The sequence below is a fragment of the Vulpes lagopus genome, chromosome 22 (assembly GCF_018345385.1).
Source record: "Vulpes lagopus strain Blue_001 chromosome 22, ASM1834538v1, whole genome shotgun sequence".
NCBI classification, from domain to species: domain Eukaryota; kingdom Metazoa; phylum Chordata; class Mammalia; order Carnivora; family Canidae; genus Vulpes; species Vulpes lagopus.
Window position 1 is genome coordinate 23,032,946 of NC_054845.1, and position 26,676 is coordinate 23,059,621.

The 26,676-nt window shown below is 43.0% G+C and overlaps 1 protein-coding gene across 1 annotated transcript in view; it reads right to left on the bottom strand.

Annotated features, from left to right (window-relative positions):
* Positions 1–519: 519 nt before the first annotated feature.
* The window catches only part of MREG (melanoregulin), an 89,436-nt gene continuing 63,279 nt past the window's right edge, over positions 520–26,676 (bottom strand). Inside the window, exon 4 of the mRNA XM_041737335.1 lies at positions 520–778. Within this exon, the coding sequence (XP_041593269.1) occupies positions 756–778 (23 nt within the window). The 3' untranslated portion in view covers positions 520–755. The remainder of the gene's footprint in view (positions 779–26,676) is intronic.

The following is a 26,676-nucleotide window of genomic DNA, read 5'->3' on the forward strand; positions in this document are numbered from 1 at the left end:
AACACTCCGATGCACTGCTGGTATGAGTGTAAATGGATCACACTTTTTTGGAGGAAGATTTGTGAGTATATATCAAAATAAAAAATGCAACTGACCCAGCAATTCCACTCTTTTAGAATTAATCCCACAAATTTACTCATATCTATGTGCAAAGAAATGTATGTTGTAATATTCCTTGCAGCGTTTTAAAAATGAGGTGGCTCAAATATCATATGAAATCATCTCCAAGATATGTAAAAAAGCAGAATGCAGAACAATATGTACAATGTGCTAATATTTATGGACATGGGGTAAACACACACACACATACACTTGCATTTGAGAAGACGATAGACCCATAAACATACACATAAACCTTTGGATTTGAAAAGACTGTCTCTGGCAGCTTATACCAGGAAATTCTCTTAGCTGTTGTCTTTGGGGAGAAGAATGAAGGACTGAGGGCCTGGGGTAGGAAGGAAACATTTTCCCTCTACATTTTTAGGTGCTCAGTCAAAACCTTGCCTTGTGCAAATATTTTAATTTTTTTTTAATTTTTAGATAAAAAGAATTTTTTAACAGCTTGGGTTAACTTGAACATCTTTTTTTCTCAGTTATGTGTAAAGAATTGCTGTAATTTAAACTTTTTTTTTTTTCCCAGCCAAGTGTGAAGAGTTGCTACAAGACTTGAGAGGCCTGGGTGGGCCAGCTCTGAATTGAGATATTTCAGCCATTGATCTGCAGTGGAAGGTTTTTCTGTTGTCTCCTGCTGGTTTTCAGAACTTGAAATGAAGTGCTCCTATAAAAAGAAGGCACACTTAGTTCATCCATACCCAAACGTCAGTCCCATTAGTTCACATCATACAATGGTCATCACCTATCCCCGGGAGACTTTCCGAGGGACAGTCTCAATACTCCATGAAGTATTTTTCTGTGCTACAGGTTCTAGAATATATGTATGTATGGACTGTAAGTAGTACCATTCCCCAGCCACAGCCAGTCTGCTCCCGCACCAGGGTAGGAGACATCTGAATGTCGGTATCACCAACTCAGCTACCCCTCAAGCCCTCCATTCTCAACACTCATTTGTGACTTTATGGCACCATAACAAATCTGGATCTTCCATTTCAGGCTCGGAATACCTTTGTGATCTCAGGAGCCCCCTAACCTGGCATTTTCTCAACGATCAACCTGACATCCCAGGAGAGAGGGGATAATTCTGGAGACCAGGATCCCCCAAGCACCCAGAAGATAGCCATTCGCAGACAGGCTGGGACTCCAGGCAGCCCTGGTCCTCTTAAGAGCTGTCACCGGAGAAGGTGAAATCACAACAGCCACTGTTGTCAAGTGGAAATAAACTTTTAATAATAAGAATAACAGCAGCGGATTGGTACTTCGGCTCTTCCGGAACAGCCATCCAGGGACATTCCGGCCTTAAAATTCTATCAATTCAAGCAAAAGTGGATGTTTCTACCCCATCGGGGAGCACTTGAGCTCTTAATCTCTTTCACTGGCAGCAGACGACCTGAGAACCAATGACAGCTGAGGACCTGGCCATTGCCATGTCACCTGCGAAGGAGCGACCGCAGGACAACTGGGGCCCTTCTCTGTGTGTCTGTTTTTCTCACTAGCCTCTCTTTCCAACTTTTCTGGCAGTGTGGTAAGTCCGTATGCATATGGACTCAGAAACCATCACTCCCACTTTCTCTGGGCCCCTCACAACCTCAGAATGCTAAGGTGCTTTCAATAACCCAGTCCCCTTTCTCAGCTTCCACTTCTGGCATGATCAGGAAAAGGAGGCCACATCTCCTCTACACTCCCCCAGCCTCATGCATCCATCAAGACTCACCTAGAGGAGAAGTACCTCCAGGCACACGATGTGCATTTGTATCTCTACACATCTAATATACTGACCATTCCTGAAGCCTCATGCGGTTTGAAAGAGAACATAACGCAGGTAAAACTCGAATTGATTTTACACTGATTTTTCCACCCAATAGGGACTTATAAATCACTCTATGTGTCAAACTCCCTCTGCCTTTTTCCCCCTGATTCAGTCATCACTCTCCTAGTAACTTGGGAGATCTAAACCAGACATTTGTATCCACCAGGGGCCCAGATTGGATTATTTATTTAATTCAGCTGAGAACTGGGGATGTTACATTCTGTTAATTCACAGACGACCTATTTTAAATGAATGGTTCAGAGCCAACTTCTCTTTGAGACGTCGGAAGTGACATAAATACAGTGCAGGAAGAAGTCAGTTCTCCATTCTGGCTTAACTTTGTTGTTGTTCCAACTCTTCACATAAGAAAAAAAAAAAGCCTCAAATTCTCACAAGCTTCCAGACGTATTTTGGTCTGTATGTTTACTCGGAAAGAGCAAGTCTACAGCTTCATTTTCATATTTAAATTAACAATGAGAGGAAGATTCTAAACCAATCCAAGAACCCCTGCTATTCTGAATTAAAGCTAAAATTATGAAAATGAGTTAAAACCACATATGGCATCTGGCTTTTAAACTCTCTCTAATGCACGGATGTAATTTAGCCACACTTGGTGTTAAAAGAGTTTTAATGGTTTTAAAAGAAGTTCTGTGTCTTCTTCTTGCCTCTTCTTCAGACTAACTGGTTCAAGCTCTTTGGCAGTAAAACGTGAACTGTTATTATTCGTCATGGATTTTCAAAACATCGAGAGCAAGGAGAGACTTAGAAGCTCCCCACCAACGTTTGTTTGCCTATTGAGGAAGAAGGGGGAAAATAAGTGGGATGATAGAGCGTCATAATCTAAAGCAATGGTTTGTGCCAAATTCCTCATAAAAAGGTAAATTTGCAAGGATCACCTTGCACCCCCAAGCCTGGAGGTTGATATTGTATATGACTCCTCTTGGGACCCACGACTCCATGATTCAGATAGCAGGCCACCTCAGGCACATTGCTTTTCCCCACCAATTTATATTTATATTTATATTTATATTTCCTTCTTTTAAAAGCATGGTTTTTTTCCTATTTTTACCGCTCAACTTCAGATGGTTTCTTTCTGTCTGAGCTATGAAGTCAACAAAAAACAGTCAGCACTGACTTTTCAGATGTTGCATTTTCCCCCCCATTTTTGGATCTTTCTGATGAAAGAAAAACCATTACTGCCCAAGGTTGTTAGCATCCTCCTCACGTAGAGTTCTTTCCACTTTGAAGGTCCCCCTCTGCCCTCCACATACCCAGTCCTTCCTTCCCGCCCTCCAAATCACATGAAGGACTGTTCTAATGACACTCCTTCCCCTTCAACCTACAGAGAGCCAGCCCCACAAGAGCACTCAAAGAATTGTGGATGGGCAATGCTGGGATCTTCTGTTCTTGAAGGAGCTCTAAGTTGTAACGCTGAGACTTTGATGTGCCCCGGAATGTAGCTCAAGGTAGGGCAGAGGCTAAGTGAGATGAAACTCAGGTTGGTAACACTTGGTCCAAAGCTTGGCTTTCTCTGAGGACGTGTGCCGCCTTACACCCTGTGGTTAAACAACTCTCTTCTCAGCCTGCTCCACTCATCCTAAATGCTCCCCACACACGTTTCATCCTGGCTTGTTGAAGCTGTTTGAAGAGGAAGTCATAGATCAGGTGCTTTTCCTGAAAGTAGAGTCTGTTTCCCAAAGGAAAATGTGACTATTAGACAATTAAACATATATACGTGTAGGAAAAAAAATTGTAAAAGATTGACATGGACCAAAAAGATTCCAAGTTGTCCTCAGTGGAAAGGTGGGCATTGTCTAAGTACTATCTTCCATGAGTTATTTGACTCTATGAGACCTCTGTGCCTCTTATTGACTTTGAGCTGTTTTACAACTGTAAATTGTACGTAACTGACAGTAATGAAAATGATTCGTGTCGACGGACATGCAAATGAATGTTGTTCCCTGAAAATCCCATTGATTTCCCACCCCTGCTGTGGAATGAGCTGAGTTTTGCATCAATTTGTAGGTTTATTGCGGCATTATTGCTGGTTCTTTGAATTCTCCTTAGAGCCACTTGTAACATCTTACTGGTTCACGCATTAATTAATGACTCCAGTAACATCGCTAACACGTGAACTTTGTATCTGAGATTCATGCTTGTATTTTATTGAAAAAGGAATCCAGTGGACAGTACAAAATTGTTCTTTACTTCTCTCATTGAGGAATCCATGGGGTTCCCTTCAGGTGGGCATCAAGAAGCTCCTCCTCTCCAGTCTCCATCTTTGTCCTCTTCCCCACCCTCCACCCTTAGAGTCTTCTCTCTTTTTCATCATTTATCCCCATGACAGGCTTTCAGGCAGCCAGTCCCATCTCAAGAGAGGAGAGTTAATATTCTGATTCTTCCATTTCCTCGGTAGATAGCAGCCACAGAGAAAACAAACATTTCTATTGCTAGTATAGGTGACCCATTGGACCAAAACTCAAATGTTGGTCATTGGACCAACCCTCCTTTTCCAACTATCAAGCCACTACTCTCATTTCAATTGTCAAAGATCCCCTCCAAGAAAGAGGATGGGAAGGAAGGGCTTAAAACCCCATTCTACCACTCTATGCTACCTTTCTTTTCCTAATAAAAGGGTATGTTGATAATTTGTCTTTCCATGAGTGAAGAGGGCTTCTATTGATCCACCCTACTCGTTCATCCAGTTTCTATCATGGCTCTCAACTGGTTCTCGACATTAATTAAGCATTTGCTACGTAATAAGTATTGTTCTGTTTGCTAGAAATTTATAAACCTCTAAGAGCTCACAGTTTTGAGGAATCACCACCACATAAGTTCATAGTTATACTATCACGTATCTACACAATGCTTAATAAACCTGTACATTTTCAGAATAACTATCAAGAAGATGTCCAGCCTGTGGCTAATTAACACAACGAAAGGCTTGGAAGAGTACTCAGGCCTACAGTCCTTGACTTCTTTGCCGTTAAATTGGACTAAACCCAATCACCTCCATACCAGAACCTACCCAAATACAAAATAATAGAGATCAGATCTATCAGATGGCTAGTTATCAAGCCACTACTCACAATCCAGAAAATGTCAATGCGGAGATCGGCTTTCAAAATGACAATTCCTAAAATACGGGATTAATAAAAATATCTCAAAGAGCATTTAAATGACTGGGACACTGCTTGGAGACTTGACATTTGCGGGTGGGGGGTGCAGTTCTGCTTGTGGGTGCCTCTCTAAAGTGAGTGAGCAATTTATGTCCCTGACCTCCAAGGGGCTTCCAGAGTTTGCCATGTTTCATGAATGTTCTTTAAAGTACATTCTAGACCTCCCTCCTTTTCCAACTGTTCAGGCTTCACTGGGCTTTTAAACTTTCTATTTCATTACAGTACAAACAACTCTACAAGCCGGCCTCCTGCTTCTTCCCTCAGGCTATGCGGAATTATTCATACTCAAGGTCTAAAGAGGAACATCAGCATGAAGGAAAAACAGACTAAAGAGTGAAAACAAATTAGCAATCCAAACAGCCCTCTCCCTGCCTGTCATGAGAAGGCCTTTGGTGCCTCCTCCCAGAGTCAAGGGGTTTTCTGAGTCAGAGATTAAAGGATACATTTCCAGGGCTCAGAGAACAGACACTCTGTGAAATGTATATCCACCCAAGGCAACCAGGACCAATTACACATGCGCAGAACCATGGTGTGCCCTGAACCCTGCAGGAGCGTCCCAAGCCAGAGGAGCCTGGCCTGCATGTTGGTATTCTACACCCCTGGGCATAGGCCTGGAAGTGTGTTTCATATTTTTCTTCATGCTTGGATGGGGAAAAGAAAGAAAAAAGAAGATAAAGCATTAGGCTATCTTTGGGAGTGTTGTAAAACCTTACCATAAAGCATTTGTTCTTAACCAAGGTGATCTTGCCCCACAAGGAAACGTTTGGCGATGTCTCCAGATATTTTTGACTGTCACAGCTGGGGGTGGGAGGCGTTACTGGCATCTAGTGGATAGACGACAAATGTTGCTAAACACCCTACCCTGCACCAGGCAGCCCCCACTACAAAGAATGATCTGGTCTAGGTGTCTGTAGTGCTAAGGTTGAGAAACACTGTCTTAAGGAGACTAGGCATTGAAAACAGAAATTCTTAAAAGCTTTCCTCTTCCCTCCTCTGTCTCTCTGTCCCTCTGTCTCTCTCTCTCTGTCTCTCTCTCTGTCTCATGCACACACACACACACACACACACAGGGCTGGCCTCATGAGTGTAAAACCCACGCAGTTGCATATTGCACCACACTCAGAAGAGTCCCTGGATTTGAGAGTCTCCCCTGTTGTCACCATCTTGAAATCTGAATAATTTTGAACAAGGGATCCAATATTTTCTTTCTGCCCTGGACCCACAAATTGTGCAGCTAGTCCTGCGGGCAAATGCATGCACATGAAAGACTTGGCTTTTGCCTGGAGCAGGACCATATGTTCTCCACTGTACCTTCTTTTTGCCCCAACATTTTCCTTCTATGCAGTGCCTGTTCTGGTTCTGTTTTGAAACCTCTTTCTAGGACTTGGCTGAAGCTGGAAAACATACCTGTATTAGAGATTTCAAAATGCCTGCATATTCATTCCCTCCTTCCCCATCAAACTGTCTAGGATACCCACAGAAGGCAGCCAGCAGCAGGCCGCATCCTTTTATATGTGACATAAACAGACGTTTTCTAAAAGGACCCTGGAAAGGAGCTGGAGGCACTTAGATGGTGTCCTTCGCTACAAAGACAGTAGGGCTCTGTTCCAATCACCTCACAGAAATGACAACAATAACACAGGGGAAGCATCTTAATACCTGAAATCAAAGAAAATCAACTTTCACGTCTATCCTCTTTTGCAAGTCTTTTTCCGTGTATACGTTCTCCATTGTTAACAAACCTGTAATATGATTTCAATGTCCTGTTAAAACTGCAGCAAGTTTCCCTCCATCACTTTGCTCGGTTAACGTACTACCCTCGGTCCATCAGCGACCATTTAGTGGGCAATTGTGATGGGAGGTAAGACTATCCACAAAGATCTTGCTCACGTTTCCAAACACATTCCCTAAAATGTCCTGTTTGGGGGATGATCTGGGATGCTTACATCAGAAAGCCACACGAGAGCTACAACACATTGGACAAGTAGGAGAAACCCTGCCTAAAAGGACCAGGGCCCCTTGTCGGAGACCAACATCGTGTGCCTCTACTGCCATCTCCTGGCGAACCATCCCACCACACACGTCCAGGAGCATCTGCCACCCGGGAGTCCCCAGGAGCACTTTAGAACGGCACTTACAAAGTAAATGGGCTTTGAAAAAAAATATATTAAAGCACAAATCACAGCCGCTGCCACATTAGTAAACAGTTGAGAACATCAATAATAATTTCCAAGTATGCAGGCAATTTGACTTAAAACCGTACACACAGAGCAGAAACCAACACTGGGGTCTGTAAGCAGACAGCCTTGACAGCAGTGGGGCTCCTGGGGGACCTGGACAAGGACTGCAGGAAAGGCCACGGGAGGGAGGGTCAGGGGCTCTCACTGCACCAGCTTGAGTTCTTTAGAGGCTTTTGTTTGCTCCTAAGGAGGAGGAAAGGGGGCCTGCTTTTCCAGGTAAAGTCGAAATGTGGTCAATATCCCTCCTTAGGCATCATCTGAGATATGTTTGCTTCTCCTCACCCCTTAGTGCATGGTGACACAGACCAGATTTGCAGTAATAACGATCATGGTAAGCATGCAGATTCTACAAAAGCAGGGACTCACTCTCTTCACGACGGTATTCCCACCCGAACAGCAGCTCATGGGAGGTGCTCAAAAGATACAAGCTGACCAAAGTCAGGGCTGTCATTTGCTGATCAGATATTTTATGCCACATCCATTACAGTTCTTATCTCATTTAATCTTTATAGTAAGCTATGAGATATGTATTATTATTATTATCCATGTATTATTGATGCGGAAAGTGATATTAAGCAGACTTGGTAAAGGCCAGACTGACCAGAGAGGAAATTCGTATTATGATACATGGAGAGGTGGCTGCATAATAATAATAAAATCACTTACTGAGAAACCACTCTGCACCAGGACAGGCTCAGTATTATTTTATTTACCCTTAACGACAGCCCGGTGCGATCAATATTGCTGACTATTGCCGTTTTTACAGATGAGGGCCAGTAGGTTGAAGCAATTTGCTGGGCTTCCAACCCAGGACCGCCTCACTGATGCAGCTCATCCTCCTCATACACCTCACCTCTGGGAATCTGTGTCAGGGTGCCCTTCCCTCCCCGTGGGAAGCCACCCATGAGAATAATAGTGTGAGCCCACTCCAGCATGGAAGGCCCACCAATTGACTACCTGCACGATACTCCCCCCGCTGAAAGATTTAGCAGCCTTGGTACAGAAGAGAAAGAGTCTTGATGTGGCCATCTGAGAAGTCAGGTGGGTTGGTTGACAGCAGACTACAGTTTCTTATATAGAACAACAAAAGTCACAAGGTCAGCTGGAAGAAGAAATCATGGAATCATGGCAGCAACTTGGCTCCTCCATTTGGCTGTTCTGTAAAGACTGCACACTTCACGTGTTAAAAAATAAAACCCAACGGGCATGTGGGTGGCTCAGTCCATTGAGCATCCTGCTCTTAACTTTCACTCAGGTCATGACCTCAGGGTCCTGGGATTGAGCCCTGCATCCACTCCCTGGTCAGCAGGGAGTCTGCTTGAGGATTCTCTTTCTCCCTCTCCCTCTCCCTCTGCCTCTCCACAACCTCCACCACCACCCTCCACTCACATGCTTGCTCACACTCTCTAAAATAAATAAGTAGGGCAGCCCGGGTGGCTCAGCGGTTTAGAGCCGCCTTCAGCCCAGGGTGTGATCCTGGAGACCCCGGATCGAGTCCCACGTCAGGCTCCTTGCACGGAGCCTGCTTCTCTCTCTGCCTCTCCCTGTGTCTCTGCCTTTCTCTCTGTGTGTGTCTCTCATGAAGAAATAAATAAATAAAAATTTTAAAATAATAAAATAAATAAATATATCTTTCAAATTAAAAAACAAACAAGACCAAATAAGCCAACACAACAACTCTCGGATACCCAGGCAAAAACTTGTACGCAAATGTTCATAGCAGCATTATTTATTGCAGCCAAAAAAATGGAAACAAACCCCGATGCCCATCTGCTGATGAATGGATAAGTAAAATGTGGTGTGTCCTACCATAGAGGATTACTCAGTAATAAAAAAGAGTAAAATACTGATACATGCTACAATGTGGATACACCTTGAAAACATTATGCCAGGTGACATGAGAAAATGCCCCACATCACTTGCCATCAGGGAAATACAAATCAAAACCACAATGAGATACCACCTCACACCAGTGAGAATGGGGAAAATTAACAAGGCAGGAAACCACAAATGTTGGAGAGGATGCGGAGAAAAGGGAACCCTCTTACACTGTTGGTGGGAATGTGAACTGGTGCAGCCACTCTGGAAAACTGTGTGGAGGTTCCTCAAAGAGTTAAAAATAGACCTGCCCTACGACCCAGCAATTGCACTGTTGGGGATTTACCCCAAAGATTCAGATGCAATGAAACGTCGGGACACCTGCACCCCGATGTTTCTATCAGCAATGGCCACAATAGCCAAACTGTGGAAGGAGCCTCGGTGTCCATCGAAAGATGATGGATCAAGAAGATGTGGTCTATGTATACAATGGAATATTCCTCAGTCATTAGAAACGACAAATACCCACCATTTGCTCTGAAACTTTGATCCTCCAAGACCAGATCCAAGAGAATGGGGTTACATACCAAGAGGATTACTCAGAATAAAAATAGCCTCAAAACACTGAAATGAAGCTGAGGATGCCACCTTGAACAACATTAAAACATTATGCTAGGTGAAGAAGTCAGATATAAAAGACTACATATTGTATGATTCTACTTATACAAAATGCCCAAAATACATAAATGTATAGAGACAGAAAATACATGAGCGGTTGCCGAGAGTTTGGGGCAGGGGCAAGGGCAGAGGTGAAGAAAGATGAAGGAGTGACTGCTAAAAGGTAGCACTATTCTTTTGGAATAATGAAAATATTCTAAAACTGTAGTCATAACTGCATAGCTCTGTGGATAAAAAAAAAAAACCAAAAAACCAAAAAAACATTGAATTATATACCTTAAATAAGTGAGTTGGATGGGATGTGAATTATACTCAGTAGAGCTGTTACCAAAAGAAAAGAAAACAGTATTACATGCGTGTTTAGAAACCAAATGAATTCCTTAATTATTAAGGGAAAAAAACCTCCTGACACTCCGTGGAAAATGATCCAGCCCCTCTCCTTCATCTTCCTTCTCTCAGCATATGGCGCCACACTCTTCCACAGCTAGAAAGCCGTGAGCCATCCTTGATCTGTCCTTTCCCTGTACCACCTCCAAGATCCAGATCCACCAGCAGCTACTGGTCGTTACATCTCCAAAACTCATCTCCAACTTTGCCCATGTAGCCTCATCCAAACCGCTTTTACCCTCCCTCATTCCCAGCTGATCTTGCCATCCTCTGATCCCTTTCCTATAAATTGCAATAGTGATTTTTTTTAATGGTGATTTTTTTTTTTAATGGACATCAGTCTGTGGCTTTCCCTGGCACCAACCTGTTCTGCAGTTGCCCAGTGGAGGACACAACATCCACCTTCACAATTGCCCCAGCATCCCACCCTAATGAGACTCTAGGTGCACCCCTCTCCCTTCTGCCCCTCGGTTATGCCAAACTCTTGATCACTTCTGGGCCTTTGTACGTGCTAGTCTGTCTGACTGGACCAGCTTTCCTTCAAATCTTTGCGTGACTGATGTCCCTCCCCTTTAGGTCTCAACTCACATGTCCCCTTTCAGAGATGTCCCTGATGCCCACGTAGAGGGGTCCCGGTGTTCAATTTAACTGTCTTTATCAAAATTTGTAGTTAACCCTGTTTGTCTACTGCCACCTTGGACCTTGCCTTACGACTGAGGTTTAATGTTTTCTTTATAAAATACTTATAATTAGCATAAACATCTTTTTTAATGGAAGAGTGAATGAAAGCCCCTAGAAATCTTTATATTTTGAGATTGGTTCGAGAGGCATCCACCAAAGGTGCTATGTTCCTGCACACTTAAATTCACAATCATGAGAAAAATAGGGCTCTGAGATTCTAGTGAGACTATGAAAGATGTTACGAGGATTTTTATAGTCACTGAACTCAAATAATAACAACAGCATACAACACAAAGAGAATATCTGCAACATTTTATGGAATGTAAATTCACAATATGGGGTTTAGAACAATTAATTTCCTCACTTATTATCCTAGTTTGGATTCAACATTTTGCTATTTCCCTCATAAACAATTCCAAAGAGATGCTTATACATTTGTTCTGCTCTGTGTATGGATAATATGAACAAGGAGGCATTTTTCTTCTGGGTGTGATTCCTCATCCTAAAGCTGGATGATTTTCTAAAATTGAATGTCTGCGTCTCCAAGTTACTTTTCTCAAGTCATGACTCGAAGGGATAACAATTCACGTATGGTCTTCAAAAATTCTTATTGTGGCAGAAGAATTATATAGCATATTTTAAAATCAGTTGTTTGAGGATGTCCATAAGAAAAGCTGCCTATACTTCAATCAAATGAGGGGGCAGGGAGTGAATGGTGAGGGAAGCAGGGTAGTGGGCAAGTGTCCTGGAGAACTGTGGCTGCCCAAGTCCCTGTTTTTCATCCCTCCACCAAGCTGGACCTGAGTCCTGATTCTGACTCAGGAGGCCTCAGGGAGGGCTGGACATCTGTACATGTCCAACCCCAAAGGTATTCTAACATGAAGTCAGGGTTGGAGAACCCAGGCCAGGCGCTGTGAAAAGATCAGATCACCAGCGGTACTACGATGACCAGGGTTTGGTCCTCAAGAGGATGCCGTGTCTGGGAATGACAGTCATAGGAACATGTATTTCAGTGCAATATGATAAATGCTCTGAGCACCTTATAATGGGAGCACCAAAGAGCTGTCTCTGAGTTGCTCAGATTTGTTCTGGAAGGATGAGGGAATTTTGAGGACTCGAATGGAGCGAGGGCTCTCTATTGTTACTTGCAATTTTGTGTTTCCAAATAACTCATAGTGATCTGCTCTTTGAGAGAGGCATCGAGCTTGTGTGGCTTTAGCACTCAGTTTGCCAAAATGATGATAATAATAACAAAAGGATGGGGCGCCTGGGTGGCTCAGTGGTTGAGCATCTTGCCTTTGGCTCAGGTCATGATCCCGGGGTCCTGGAATCAAGTCCCACATCAGTCTCCCTGCAGGGAGCCTGCTTCTCCCTCTGCTGTTGACTCTGCCTCTCTCTGTGTGCTCGAATGAATGAATGAATGAATGAATAATAAATAAATAAATAAACAAACAAACAAATCTTTGAAAATAATAATAATGATGAAAGGAAGTCAAAAGAACCTGATCAGTTTTGTAAAAGGGCATCCCAGACCACACCCTATGTGAAGAAAAATCAAGCCACCGTAGTTGGATTGGGCGTTACCTGGGGTTGCTACAGGAGGGGTCAGGGACTTAAAGGTGTGATAGTTTTAAAGATGGAATATGACTGACTATAGAGAATAAGAGTTAGCACAGCTTTCACTTAAAAATAGCTGGGCTCTGTGAATGGCCAGATGTCCAGGGAACTTCTCCCAGGGGCCTTTCCATGTTGGCAGTGCAAGCTGGAGAGGACCTTGTACTGTCTTCAACATGAGCAACACCCATTGACGGGCCAGCATATAGCTTTCAAGGGATCACAAATATATTCTGGTAGTTTTTTATTCCTTTGGAGAATAAAATGCTTAAACATGCACACATTCACAATAAGCATAGCTATTAGAAACCCAGCCAGAACTGCGCGTAACAATAAATTGTTCTCTTCAGAAGATTCCTGCAAATGTATTTTAAAAGCTTTTGAAAATGTCTATGTAGGACTGATCTTCAAGAGAGAATGTAGCTATTCAGATAGATATGCACGCATATCTGGTAGAAATCAAGCTGAAGAATGCTAGAAACACTTTCTGGAAATAGAAAGAATCGGGCTTGAATCAGACTGCACCATCAATTAGCTGCATCAGGGAGGGTGGTTGCTTCGAGTCTCTGATCCTCAGTTTCACGATTTATTTCAAAATAAAGTCGCTAAAACCTGCCTGAAAGGAAGATTAAATAGATGATTATGTAAAATTTGGTGATTTCTTAAAGTGATGGGATAGGTTCCTGCGGTTGGCTAGCCTTTCTCCTTTTGTGTTAAAACTTTTTAAAGTGGAAAGCTTAAAAAAAAAAAAAAACTAAACTGAAAAAACATTAATGGAGAATAAAGCTCTGGAGACAATAGAAAGATCAGGGGTTGCCAGGGGATAGGGAGGAGGGAAGGATGAATAGATGGGGCCTAGAGGATTGTGAAGGCAGTGAAAAAACTCTGTACGACCCTGCAGTGGTTGGTGTACGTCACTACACATTGTCCAAACACATGGAATGGACAACACCGAGAGTGAATCCTGAGTTAAACTGTGGACTTGGGTGATAATGACGTGTCACTGTGGTTCATTGATTGTAGCAAGTGCACAGCGCTGGTGGGGGCCGCTGATAATGGGGGAGGCTGTGTACATATGGGGTGGGGGCTATATAGAAAATCTCTGTAGCTTCTGCTCAATTTTGCTGTGAACCGTAAAACGGCTCTAAAAAATAAAGTCTATAAAAAGGATAAATCTGGAGCACCTGGGTGTCTCAGCTGGTTAAGCATCTGCCTTCGGCTCAGGTCATGAGCCTAAGGTCCTGGGATTGAGTCTGCTTGTCCCTCTCCGTCCCCTTCTGTCCTTCCTCCATACCTGTAGTCTCTCCCTCTTCTCTTTCAAATAAATAAATAAAATCTTAAAAAAAAAAGAAAAAAGAAAAAAAAATTCTCTAATGAGGGCAACAACCTGGTCTCTTGAGCAATAAAGGCAACTGTTAGGCATATACCCCATTATAACGTTCAAATAAATACCAAAGCTGGAAATAGTCTGCTATGCCACAAAAACAAGCATATCTGATTTGCTAAAGAAACAGCAGGCTTGAGGGTTAACTGGAGTCTTTTGGGGGTAGAAACTAATAGGTACTAAAGTGATTTTCTTTACAGATCTCTAGTTGGAGTTGACCTTTCTTCTTTAAGAAACATTCATGCCTTGTTATCTTTCCATTATCTGCCAATTGTCAAACGTTCTCTAGAAAATGACAACCTCCGAACTTTACTTTAAAAAAAAAAAAAACCCTTCAAATCAGTCATTAAATGAAAGGAAATTTAACAAAACTTAGCATATTTACTGAAGCTTTTTTTTTTTTTTTTAATTGCATCTCCTTGTTGAGACAAGGAGACACTTTAACAGCTAATTGGCAACAGAGTGAGTCAACAGTGGCATCTAGTGTTCAACTGGATTCTTTCTGCAAAGCTCCTGGATGGAGACAGGATCCAGGATGTGTTACGTGAAGCATCTCTGTTACATGAAACCAAGGCGCTGAAATCATCGAGGTGCGCTCACCCGAGCGTTTTTGGTGCTGCTCCTATGGGTGATCACGGGGAAACGACTCGGGTTGTCCTCACCCCAGGGACACCTGCAACATCTCGCAGCCTTGGAGCACACCTCGAGTTAAGGAGTTCATTCCATCCCCTCTGCCTCAGCCTCCCCTCTATCCCAAGTTCAAAGACAGGGTGATAAGCCTTGAGAGCCCCTGGAGGCCAAGAACCCCGGCTGATTGTTTAACAGCCTTCTCCGAGTGTAAACCGAATAGATCTTGTTAACTCTGGGAAATAATCCTGGTTTTGCAATAACTTTTTCCTGAGATCCTGAACTCCTCAACAAAGAAAGCATTCTGGGGCAAACCACTTGACCTATTACTTCTATAAAGAAGGGGCTATCTTTTCTCTAGCTATGCCAGAGATTTTCAACATTATTATTTTTTTTTACTAGCAGTGGAACTCTTTAGTAGAAAGAGTGAAGTATTACTTTTTAAATAGCAATGCTATAAAACATAGAAAAATTCAGATAAAATAGGTGAGAGGGAGCCTGGGTGGCTCAGTCAATTAAACATCCAACGCTTGATTTCAGTTCAGGTCATGATCTCAGGGTCTCCAGATCTAGCCCCTCATTGGGCTCCTGCTGAGCCTGGAGCCTGTTTAAGATTCTTTCTCTCCTTTTCTTTCTGCTCCTCCCCCTTGTCCTGTTAGAGAGCTCATGCCCGCTCTCTCTCTCAAAAAAAAAAAAAAAATTAAAAAATAAATGGGTGAGATATAGTTCCCCTATTTAAAGCAGAGGTGGGTGGAAGAATTGGATCCCCACTCACTCAGCCTTCTAGAACCCCACTCCTTCTCTCTCCTGTCCCCACCCGCTCCCCCTCACATCTCATTAACCTCAGCCCCACCTGGTCCCAGCTCCAAGGCTTTCCTGCAGAGCCCTACTTCCTCCCAACACAAGCCCTTTAAACATAGATCTATTCTCTTCAGGCGGCTGTCAAGAGGAAAGCACCTGCAGACCTGCACGAAGGATGCGAGGTAATGTAGGTAAAAGACGTGACTTACTCAACACAGAGAGCTACAGTGAGCAATGAGGCTGGACAGCACTTCTCCAGTTGGAAAGACAAGCCGTCCCTTCCTTCTCCATCCACGAAGGTACCCCACCCTTCTCCTCACCCCCTTGCTAATGGCACCACGTTTTTGGATGAGGATGCCATCCGATCCATCGAGAAACTGCTTGCCTTGCTTCTGGGAGATTCTTTACCCTCCTGCTCCTCTCCCAGGACTGCCCACCTGTCTTCCCATGAGTGTAATTAACTTGTGACCGTGCAAGCAAACTTCTGAAGGTTACTGGAATAGTCAGCGTCCCAAGGTCAGTGTTCTAGGGACAACAACCCCTAATCCCATGCTTCAAGCCTGCCTGTGACACATTCCTGAAACTTTGTACCTTGGAGCGTTCTCTATAATTATCCTTCATGTCTTCATTCCCAAAGAGGGAGTCATCAAGCATCTTCTAAAGTATCCAAACAAAAAGATCAGCGTTTTGGGGGCTAGAAGCCACTTATTTCTCTCGATTATGAAATTAAAATCGTCTTCGAGACAAGAAAATGACAGCCATGTCTTACAACCAAAATGGCATTCGTATGGTTTTATCAGAAAATAAAATCAGAAAAACTCCTCTTGGTCCCCTTTACTCGGTCAAGAGAGGCGTGAGCGCCTGGTAAGCCATGTGGAAAATGGCATTGTCATCCCTACTGAAAGTTTATTCATCAGAGTTGACACTGTGCAATTTCTACAGATGAGCAAGGATGGCTCATCCTTATGCTACTGGTGATGCTGCTGGTGCCCGGGAGGGAGGGCACAGAAAATAGCTTGTTTCATTGTTTTCTCTTCTTTTGGGGTCTCTTCATTTTAGAATGTAGAGATGGAAGCACGCAGTGGCGATGGAAAAGGGAAACATCCGTGACAACCCGAGCGAGGCTCAGAATGCCTCCCCTCCATCACTGATCCTTTGTGCTTGAGTTTAAAGCCTGCCTCTTGACTTTCTCTTCCCTCGTGGTGTGGGCTTTGCCTCATTCGTCCTCTCAACCCATACTTCTCAGTGTCTTCCATATGCCAGCCACTCCAGCAGGCACTGGGACAGAATCATGGGCAAAGATAGATGCGGTGCTTGCCTGCTTCGTGGAGCTTGCATTTAGGGAGTAGACAATCATCAACCTAATCATAACACGAATGACTCAAGACGACAGCTGTGTTAAGGACCATGAAGGAAAAGTGCACGATTCTGTGTGATTCCGTACATTACAGTGGGACCTAAGCTCGCGTGCGGGGTTGGAAAAGGCCTGGTGGGTGAATGTGTATTCAACTGAGAAATAAAGATGCGAAGAACAAATAGGAGGTAAGAGCGGTAACCAGCTAAGAGGGAGATGGTGTGCAGGTAACCAGAGAATGTTCCAGAGAGAACAACATGCATGCAGGCTGTGGCCTGGGAAGAAGGAACGGAGTGTGTCTACACCACTAAAGAAACACATTGTGAGTGCATCTGAAGAGAAAGCAAGGTCCAAGACTGTAGAACCTCGTGGGCATATGTAGGAATTTGGGCTTTTTTCTTAAGAATATTGCTTTAGGCGCCTGGGTAGCTCAGTTGGTTAAGTGTCTTCCTTCAGTTCAGGTCATGATCTCAGGGTTCTGGGATCGAGCCCCGTGTAGAGCTCCCTGCTCAGTGGGGAGTCTGCTTCTCCTTCTCCCTCTACCTCTCCCCAACCCCCATGCTCTCTCTCTCTAATAAATAAATAAAATCTTTTTAAAAAAAGAATGTTGCTTTAAGCAGTAGGGGACATGACACAATATTTGCATTTTTAGAAGATCGCTTCCCTATGAAAGAATGAGACGAAGGGTGCAGAGAAGGCATGGACTGTTTGCAGAATCTAAATACATCGTATTAGTGCACACTGCCGAGTGCACACCTAACACCCCCTCTTGCTTACTCACAGGATTCTGGTTTTGTGCAAAGTGGTAATGTGGTCAGTTAAAATTATTCACCTTCTGAGAATCCCTTTGAGTCACTGCCAGCCCAGGGACTCCGGTCTGGCCAATCCTGTTTTATATAAGTGGAACTCTTTTAAAGAGGCAGGCACAGCTCACATGGTCCTTTGTTCCTTTGACCTTCCACCTTCTCCTTCCCTGAATATAGAAGCGAAGTCTGGAGGGAGAAACCCTCTTCTGGTCACAAGTTGAGAATGAAGAGCAGGAAGCAATGCACAGACTACACAGTTGATGTATGGACTGTCCATCCCCAGACCTCTTGTTGCATCAGACAAACTCTCCTGTGTCGGGTTCTCTATTATTCTCTATAATCCTCACTTCACGCACTAATCCCTCCAACACCCTCACACATGCCTGCATTCTAGAGTGAACACAGCATCCGGTCTTCCTCCAAGCGAGCTCCAGAGGTCACCTGCATGGAAATGTCCCGAAGTGGGAGAAGTTAAAACTGCAGCCTCTCAGCCAAGTGAGCAAGGTGAGCACTGTCATGAGAAATCATGTTGATGTGTGTACCCTCATATGATATGTTGAAAATGGCACTGTACCTCTGTGGTCTTCCTCCCCGTTTAGTCACGAGAAAAATTATCAGGTAAATCCCAACCGATGTACATTCTGCAAAATACTTGGCTATTAACCTCAAGAACAAGGAAAGTCCGAGAAACTCACGCCTAAGAGGAGCCTAAGCTACAACACTTACACGTCACGCGGATCCTGGAACAGAAGAAGGGCATTAGGTAAAAACTAAGGAAATATGAATAAAGGATAAAACCTTAGTTAATAATCACGTATCAGTAGGAGTTCGCTAGATGTAATAAATGTGCTCGTGTGAGATATTATTCATACAGGAAACTCAAAGTGGGGTGGATAGAAATCTCCTATGCTATCTTTAATTTTTTTTCTGTAAATCTAAAACTATTCTAACATTAAAAGTCTATTAAAATAGGGGATCCCTGGGTGGCTCAGTGGTTTAGCGCCTGCCTTTGGCCCAGGGTGCGATCCTGGAGTCCCAGGATCGAGTCCCACGTGGGGCTCCCGGCATGGAGCCTGCTTCTCCCTCCCCCTGTGTCTCTGCCTCTCTCTCTCTATGTCTATCATAAATAAACAAACAAACAAATGAATAAATAAATAAATATTTAAAAAGTCTATTAAAATATTCCCAATCTCCATGCTAGTGCTACAGAATCATCCTATCTTGAGTGGGACCCAGGCACCTGAATATCTAATAAGACCCTTAAGTGTGAAAACTAGTTTGGGCCTAATTTGGGATCCCTGCTACCTTTGAAAGGCAAGACGCCCCCCACCCCACCCCAAAAAAAGAAAGAAAGGCAGACCCTCAGGTCATCTGCTCAGCAGCCACAGAAAAAAACATAGACCTTTTAACTGAGAGGGACATTCGGGCTATCTATAGTTAACTCTTTAGCTTCAAGAATAAAGCAAGTAGTTGCTTTGTTGTGTTGTGTGTACCTTACTGACACCAAATATCTTTGTACAGAAATCACCAGTTCAATTTTTTTTTTTTGCCCCCAAACTGGGTTTGAACCTCTGCAGTAATGATGCAAATTTTTACCTCTGAAAAAGTATCTGGGCTGCATTTCTGGACTTCAGCTATTAATAAACTGAAAATTTGATGATTTACTTTTTCTTCTCGGCTCCCACTGTTGCCACCATATCTTTTGGAAGAAAACAGTAACAAAACCAGTATTTATGAAGGTTGTCCATGGCTCTATGAAAATGTTTCATCAGGCTTGACAGGGAGAAATAATTATTTTCTGTAATGGATTTCTGACATAAGTGTACAGAAATGCAGCAATTCATGAGCTGGATTCAGAGATATCAGGATCAAATTATATTGCAAAAAATAGCAATGCATGTAGCACCGGAGCAAAGCAGCATGGCTAAAGGGAAGGTAAATTAATCTAGAGACCAGAGGCCCGGATAATAAACTATGTTGCAGTTACTTGCTAGCTGTGTGACTTTGGACAAGTAACCTGAAGTCAATTTCTGCATTAGCAAAAGGAGCAGTTTGGAATAAAGAACCTGTAAGTCCCCTCTGAGCTCTGGAATTTTGAGTCTGGGATCCTAAGGCCAGGAATTAGTCTTGTGCCTAGTATCACAGTATTAAGACTTGTATTTGTAAAGTCAAAATAATTCATAACCATTCCTTCAGTATTTAGTCATAAAACATAGATGGAAAACCTCAGCAGTCTTGATTCCGGAGAATTGTATCCCGCAAAATGAATTAAGGAGCCACAGCCAGTATCATTTTGCCTCCGTTTTGGATGCTGCCGTGTGAGACTGAGAGATCCAAGGATGAAAGCTGACAACTAATAGAGAAAAGAAAAGCCCCCTAAAACAGATGTTTTAAACACGAAGCAGGTGTTGATGTTTATTTATACCTGGCTGCTGCATGGATTGACATTGTTAAGACTTCAAAGCAGGAGTTCTCCCCATAGGCAATGGACAAAGGAAACAGTTCACAAAAGAAAGAAAAGTGGTAAACAAGCATATGGAATAATGTTCACTCTAACTAATAAACAGGGATGCAAATTAAATCAACAAGAAGGTACCTTTTTCTCCTTTGCCAGTTTTTTTTTTTTAATCCTGGTGTATATTCCAGCGATTACAAAGATAAGGTGAAATTATATTTTCATACATCCCTGCTAGAAGGAGCATAAATTCATACAAACCTTTTGGGAAATGTTTGATGAGGTACATAAAGAGTGATTTAAGCAATCATGCCCTTTGATTCCGTAATTCCACCAACAACACAGAACAAAGAAGTACGCATGAAGATGTTCATTGCAGAGAAAAAGTGGAAACAACCTCTAAATGTGCAAAAATAGATGAAAGACTGTAAAATGTGTTACATCTACACAATGTCCTATTATGCGGCTTTGTAAAAATGATGCTCTCAGAGGCTACTTAGTAACAGAAAATGTTTATGACCAGGGAAATGTGGTAAACTGTCAGCTCATGTATTTATCTTTGCCTTATGAAAATGCTTTTAAAAATTTAATGTAGTAACCAACATTTTAAATTGATAAAATTTACATAAAAATCACATTTGTTTGGCTCTTCTCAAAAAATCAGAGTAAGTGGCAAAACTGAGTCCATTTGCATCCCAACAATCACTTGGGGCTGAGTAGTAATTGTTCCCTTTACATAAGGAACACCTAAACCCCTTTGATCCACAGTCCCCACCCAGGGGCCCTTGGGAGACATTGCAGTTCATGACTCCTGACCAAAATTTAACAGGATATAGTTTAAAGTATGCACATGAAAAAGAATGAAATCTCCCAAAATGTTATGATTATAGTAGAATTTTAGTATTGTGGTTAGTCTTTTTCTATTTTAAAATTTTCTGCATGACCTTCAAATTTTGTAAATGGGTTAGAAATTGACCTAAGAAGGGCACCTGGGTGGCTCAGTGGTTGAGCATCTGCCTTTGACTTAGGTTGTGATCCCGGGGTCCTGGGATCGAGTCCCGCATCAGGCTCCCCACCGGACCCTCTGCCTATGTCTCTGCCTCTCTTCGTGTGTCTCTCATGAATAAATAAATAAGATCTTTGAAAAGAAAAAAAAGAGAGACTGACCTAAGTCAATGTGACTTTTCATCAAATGTCCAGTTTCTTACTTAAATATCAGTGTTCTCCAGCAACTAGAAGAGGAAGGTAAAGGGCCTATTTCTCCTCCTTGTCATCTTGCAAACCAGATGGTGTGAAAGTGACTCTTCGCCCAAATTCTTCTAAACTTACTGCACTTATTAGCCAGGAGCTACACATTTGCTTCCTGTATGTCAGAGAATCCACCCTTTCTTTTCTCAAGACCCACAATATTGAAAGTTTCAGAGAAACTTGAGCATCGGCAGACGCAACAGTACCCCGATAACCAAATCACGTAGCACAGTGCCAGGTCTGTGAAGTAGGCAAAGGACAGACAGGGCTCTAGTCCTTGAGCCGTACTGGGTTTAACAGATTCTTAGCATCATCTTCCTGCAAAGATGATGGAACCGGCCAGTCTTCCTAGCTAACCACTTACCTCAGCTACTACTCATTTCGTAAAAGGAACATCATTCCTAACAGGCTTTATGCAATTTAATGAACCTTCTGGGGTAAATTTTGCTAAAGATAATTGAAATGATCAAATAGCCATTTGAAGAGTGGATTCCTGATAGGATACTTTAAATGCTAACTTCATGTCTCTAGGATGGATGATGGCATTCACCTACACATTTCACACTGCTGATGCTGAAGAATTTTTAAAGTAAATTGCTACCTAGAAACTATAACTCTTGGTTTTTGACAAAGGAATAGTTTATAGGTCTGTGTTCTATCTATTAGGAATGTCATTTCATACTTACAATACTATTCTTTCCGAATTTAATCTCACTAAATACTTAAAATGTAGATGAGTAGGAAATCAAATTAACCCCATTTCTATACTTAATGATTGAAGGATGACACTCAAGCTAAGACTTGGATCCCTGACTCAGTTTTCCACAACCTACTCTCTTAAGCCCATATAAGGGGATGCCCGGGTGGCTCAGCGGTTAAGCGCTTGCCTTGGGCACAGGGCATGGTCCTGGAGTCCCAGAATCGAGTCCCATGTTGGGCTCCCTGCATGGAACCTGCTTCTCCCTCTGCCTGTGTCTCTGCCTCTCTCTCTCTCTGTCTCATGAATAAATAAATAAAATCTTAAAAATAAAAGCCCATATAGCAAGGGATTTGGAAATAGAGATGGGATGCCCCCTTTTGTAGTGTGTCAAAGCAGAACATGGAATAATACTTCTGGAAGCAAATAGTGACACTTCTTGAAAGAGTGTAAACAGAAAGTTCCAAGTGGCTGGCCATTTTAACTCTGTACATGGTAGTGATGTGGAAATTGAGAATACTCCTTTCTATGCAACTTAATCAAATTTAAACATACGTCTTGTGATGTTAGTAATAGAAAGTTATCTATTAGTGGAAATGAACTAACGCATTACTCCCAAGGAAAAGAAGCCAGGGCTGTGCCATGTCGCCTCTGTGATCACTGAAGAGTGACCAGATAAACTCATTTCTGCATTACTCCCAAGGAAAAGAAGCCAGGGCTGTGCCATGACGCCTCTGTGATCACTGAAGAGTGACCAGATAAACTCATTTCTGCAGCTGTCAATGCAGGCGTCTTCCAGAAGTTACTGATTTTAAACTGATAACCCCCGTGAAACGTAGCTGTAATAATGCCTTAGCTAAAAAAAAAAATAAAAAAAAAAAAAAAATAAAAAAGTCATTTTAATGATCATCTTTAAAAATCATTTAACCACTTATAGGAAATGCATTCACAGATAATGATAGCCACACAACATAAAAAAAAGTTTTTAAATGTCTTAATTTCAAAGATAAATACATTTTGAAATTATTTGCAATTAAATAATGTGTATTTCAGAAAATAAATGCTGTGGTTCGATTTTCTAACAAAAAAATCACTATGTAGGTGTCATATACAAATGCAGGCTCGGGTATTGTGTTATTGGCTCAGACAGTGTCACAATCGAGTTCCCCTGGGGGAAAGGTTTAGAAATGGAGATTGCCGTGCACGAAGTTATCAGCAAACACCTATGAAGTGAGAAGGAAGTCTGGATGGGAGGAAATGTCATTGAAATGGGGTCACAAGAAAGGCCTCAGCCAATCTAACGGGGGTTCTGGAGCTGGGATAACCCTTTATACACTTGCACTAACTAACTCATCAATAGATACAGGATGCTCCCGGACAGGCTGGGGACCACGGGAGAGGCAGCTCTCATCAGTTGAGGGGAATTCCCAGAGAGAAACTCATCTGAAAGCTCTCACCAAGACCACCAGCAGATGAGGGAATCTCTCAGCCCCAGGAGGGTGGCCTGAGCCACCCCACATCACCTGCTACAGTCCACCCCTGCAATGCTCAGATCCGCTGGCTCTGGATGGCAAGTTCTGGGAGAGGCTCCTCCATGAACCTGCTGTGTTTCTATTCCTTAGAAGTGAAGAAGGCTAACTCACATCCCCACTGCTGCAGCTGGCCTCAGGGCCACGCTCACGCTTACCATCATCTCTAGATTCCTAAACAGCACTCCTCACAACTGTCAAGGTCATTGGGGCACCTGGGTGGCTCAGTGGTTGAGCGTCTGCCTTTGCCTCAGGTTGTGATCCCAGAGTCCTGGGATCGAGTCCCACATTGGGCTCCCCTCAAAGAGCCTGCTTCTCCCTTTGCCTATGTCTTTGCTTCTCTCTCTATGTCTCTCATGAAAAAAATAAATAAATAAAAAAAAAGAAAAGAACTGTCAAGGTCATCAAAAGGAAGGAAAGTCTGAGAAGCTATTGAAGGCAAAAGGAACCTAGGGACACCTGGAGACTAAATGCAACACGATGTCCTGGATGGGATCCTGGAACAGAGGAAGACATTAGGCAAAAACGAATACCTGAATAAGCTATGGACTCTAGTTCGTCATGAGAATGTATTGACCTTGGCTCATTAGATGCAACAAACGTACCCATAGTAAGGTAAGATGTTCATAGTAGGAGGAACTGGGTGTGAGGCATTTAGCACGTCTGTACAATCTTTGCAACTTCTCTGGAAATCTAACACTATTCTAAAACTTAAGTAGATTTTTAAAAAATAATAAAGGAAAAATTGGATTATTTATGAGTGGGTGGGTCTGATAAAAACCCAGCTCCTGATGAGCAGTTTTTTCAGATGATGTGTAATTCTCACCTACAAATGGCATGGCCTTGCCCCAGAACCCTAGAGGTCTGTGTTGTTCTTCTCCTATTGAGTTTTCCCATAAATTCCACGCAGCATATCCCCAGGACGTATAACCAAAGGTGTCTGCAGGGTTGTAACCTGGAGGACCTGCTTTGGAGCCGTTTCCTGCCTTAGGCCTCCCTCAGGGGTCTAAGATTTTCATGTCATCCAGCTTTATGGGGTGCAGCAGTATTTCCAGGTGAGAACATAAAGAGGCCGACCAAGCATTCTGCTGCTTTCTTAGGAGCGGGAGGTGAAAGGTGAAATAACGTCATCTGTCCTTTAGGAAGATGTTCCAGCAATGCCCTTGACCACTGGACCCCTCAAAACGTCACTGAAGTGATAGGTCCCTGAGAGTTTGCAGGATTTATCTCCCATCCTCTGAAGTGCATGTCTTTTTCCCAGGCCTCCATGCATTTGCCACTTCATACTCCTCAGATCTAAAGCCATTGATACAGATGACCAATGTGATACTCTGCAAAATGACCGCATGGTACCTGTCCCTTTGGACTCTAGTAGAGAGACTGGGAGAGTCTAGTTCTGGAGAAGTCTATAAATGCCCAACCCAAGTGAATGTAAACATTTCTGGTCTGCTAATCTGATGAGTATGGAAAGAACGTATTTGCCAGACGAATGGCCACATTCCACGTAGCTGAGTCAGTGCTAATTTGTTCTCACAGAGATTCTGCACCCAGCTCAGCATCTGCAAGTAAGGCTACCTCTTGGTTGAGTTTTCAATAAACCACTTGCATTCTCCGGTATCCATTTGGTTTTCATAGGGGACAGCGTGGTGAATTAAATGGAACTGTGGTCAAGACCAACGTTGCTGTAAGCTTTAGGTCTTTAAGGGTAGCACTAATCTCTGCCATTTCCCTGGGATGCGATATTGGTTTTGGTTTACTATCAAGGCCAGGGGATGGAGCAGTTTCAGAGCTTTCCATTAAGCTCTCTCACTAGAATAATCTACAGGTCAAGAAGTGAATAGTGGTCCTCCCAAGTCCCCAGTATATTCAGCCCCATAATTTATTCTGGAAGTGGGGACATGACCTTTGGATGGATCCATGGACTCAATGGACCTATTGTGAGTTAGACCCGGGATAGGACTCCAGGAATATGATATGCCTCCATTCTAAAAAGCACACTATCATGACACTCTTGTCCTTGAGCATCAGTGTCAACTTGGATGTTGTGTCCTACATCCTCAGAGTGTTTTTGTACACTCCTTCCCCCAGTATACAGTTATCCAGGTAAATAACTATAGGTCCTTTTGAGGAAGGATTTGGGGAGTCTTTGCCATATGTACTTGCAGTGAGTGGTGTTGCAAAGACCTCCGCTTGGGAATCTAGACTTCCCTTTAGTCAGCAGTTTTTGGGTCTAGAAAATAGCTAAGGTCTGGAAACTTGGCAAGAGAGCACAACTTTCTGTTAGGGGGGCCGTGCCCTACCTATCTCCTGGTCATCCAACCTTGAGATCCTTTGATGGTATAGCTTGAGCAATATTCTTATCGGCTACCCATCTACTCTGCATCTAGGGATGCTGTGTTCTACTAATCATCTCCAACTCACCCTGCAGCTACCCTCAGACCTGGCCACTCATTAGGATATTTGTGCCCACTTTGCTTCTGGCAGTGAAGCACTGCCCCTGGGCCCCTCTTCTTCCACCCCCAGTGTTATTACTGAGCCCACTTCTGGATCAGCATCTGGACCACAGGTCTACCACAGAGCTTCTCAGGGATGTGACTGCTCCCTCAAGGTGCATTCCTTATCACCTTGGTCAGCATTTCCACTGCGCCTTCCCAGGTGTCCCCTTTAAGAAAATATAAATACTTTTATTGTTTACTGCAATAATATCCATGAAACAGGAAATCAGGTATTGGTCTGAAAATTACAAAGCTTTCCCCCTCAGTGCACATTAAACTAAAATAACTCTTAATATGGAAATTTCCATTCGTCTCTACCATCTGAAATCACCCTGCATACACAGAAGAGCCTTTGAGAAGTACTACAGTGGGCAACACGGAGACATTTAGAAAGTAGGAAAACCCTCTAGCCATCTGCACATCTGCGGACCTGGGTTCTGGTAAGTGCTCTGAGTTCTGGAGTGATCCCTGGAGTCATCTTTGTACAGTGGTTTCCCCTGGACTTGAGCACAGATCTGCCCCTTTACTGGCTTTAGGACAAGGGAGAGGTCTTTAAACCCACTTGTCTATCAGCTTCTTTACTCTTTAAAGGGATTGTGGAAAGAATGATCTGCTCCTTATTTCTTGGAAATATAGCACACATCCAACTGAAAAGTAAATACAGAAACCTTCTAATTCCTTGCAAGGAGAAATTCCTGGATAATTCCATGTTGCTTATAATCATAGAGACATTCTTATCCTTATTCATTCATCATCAAA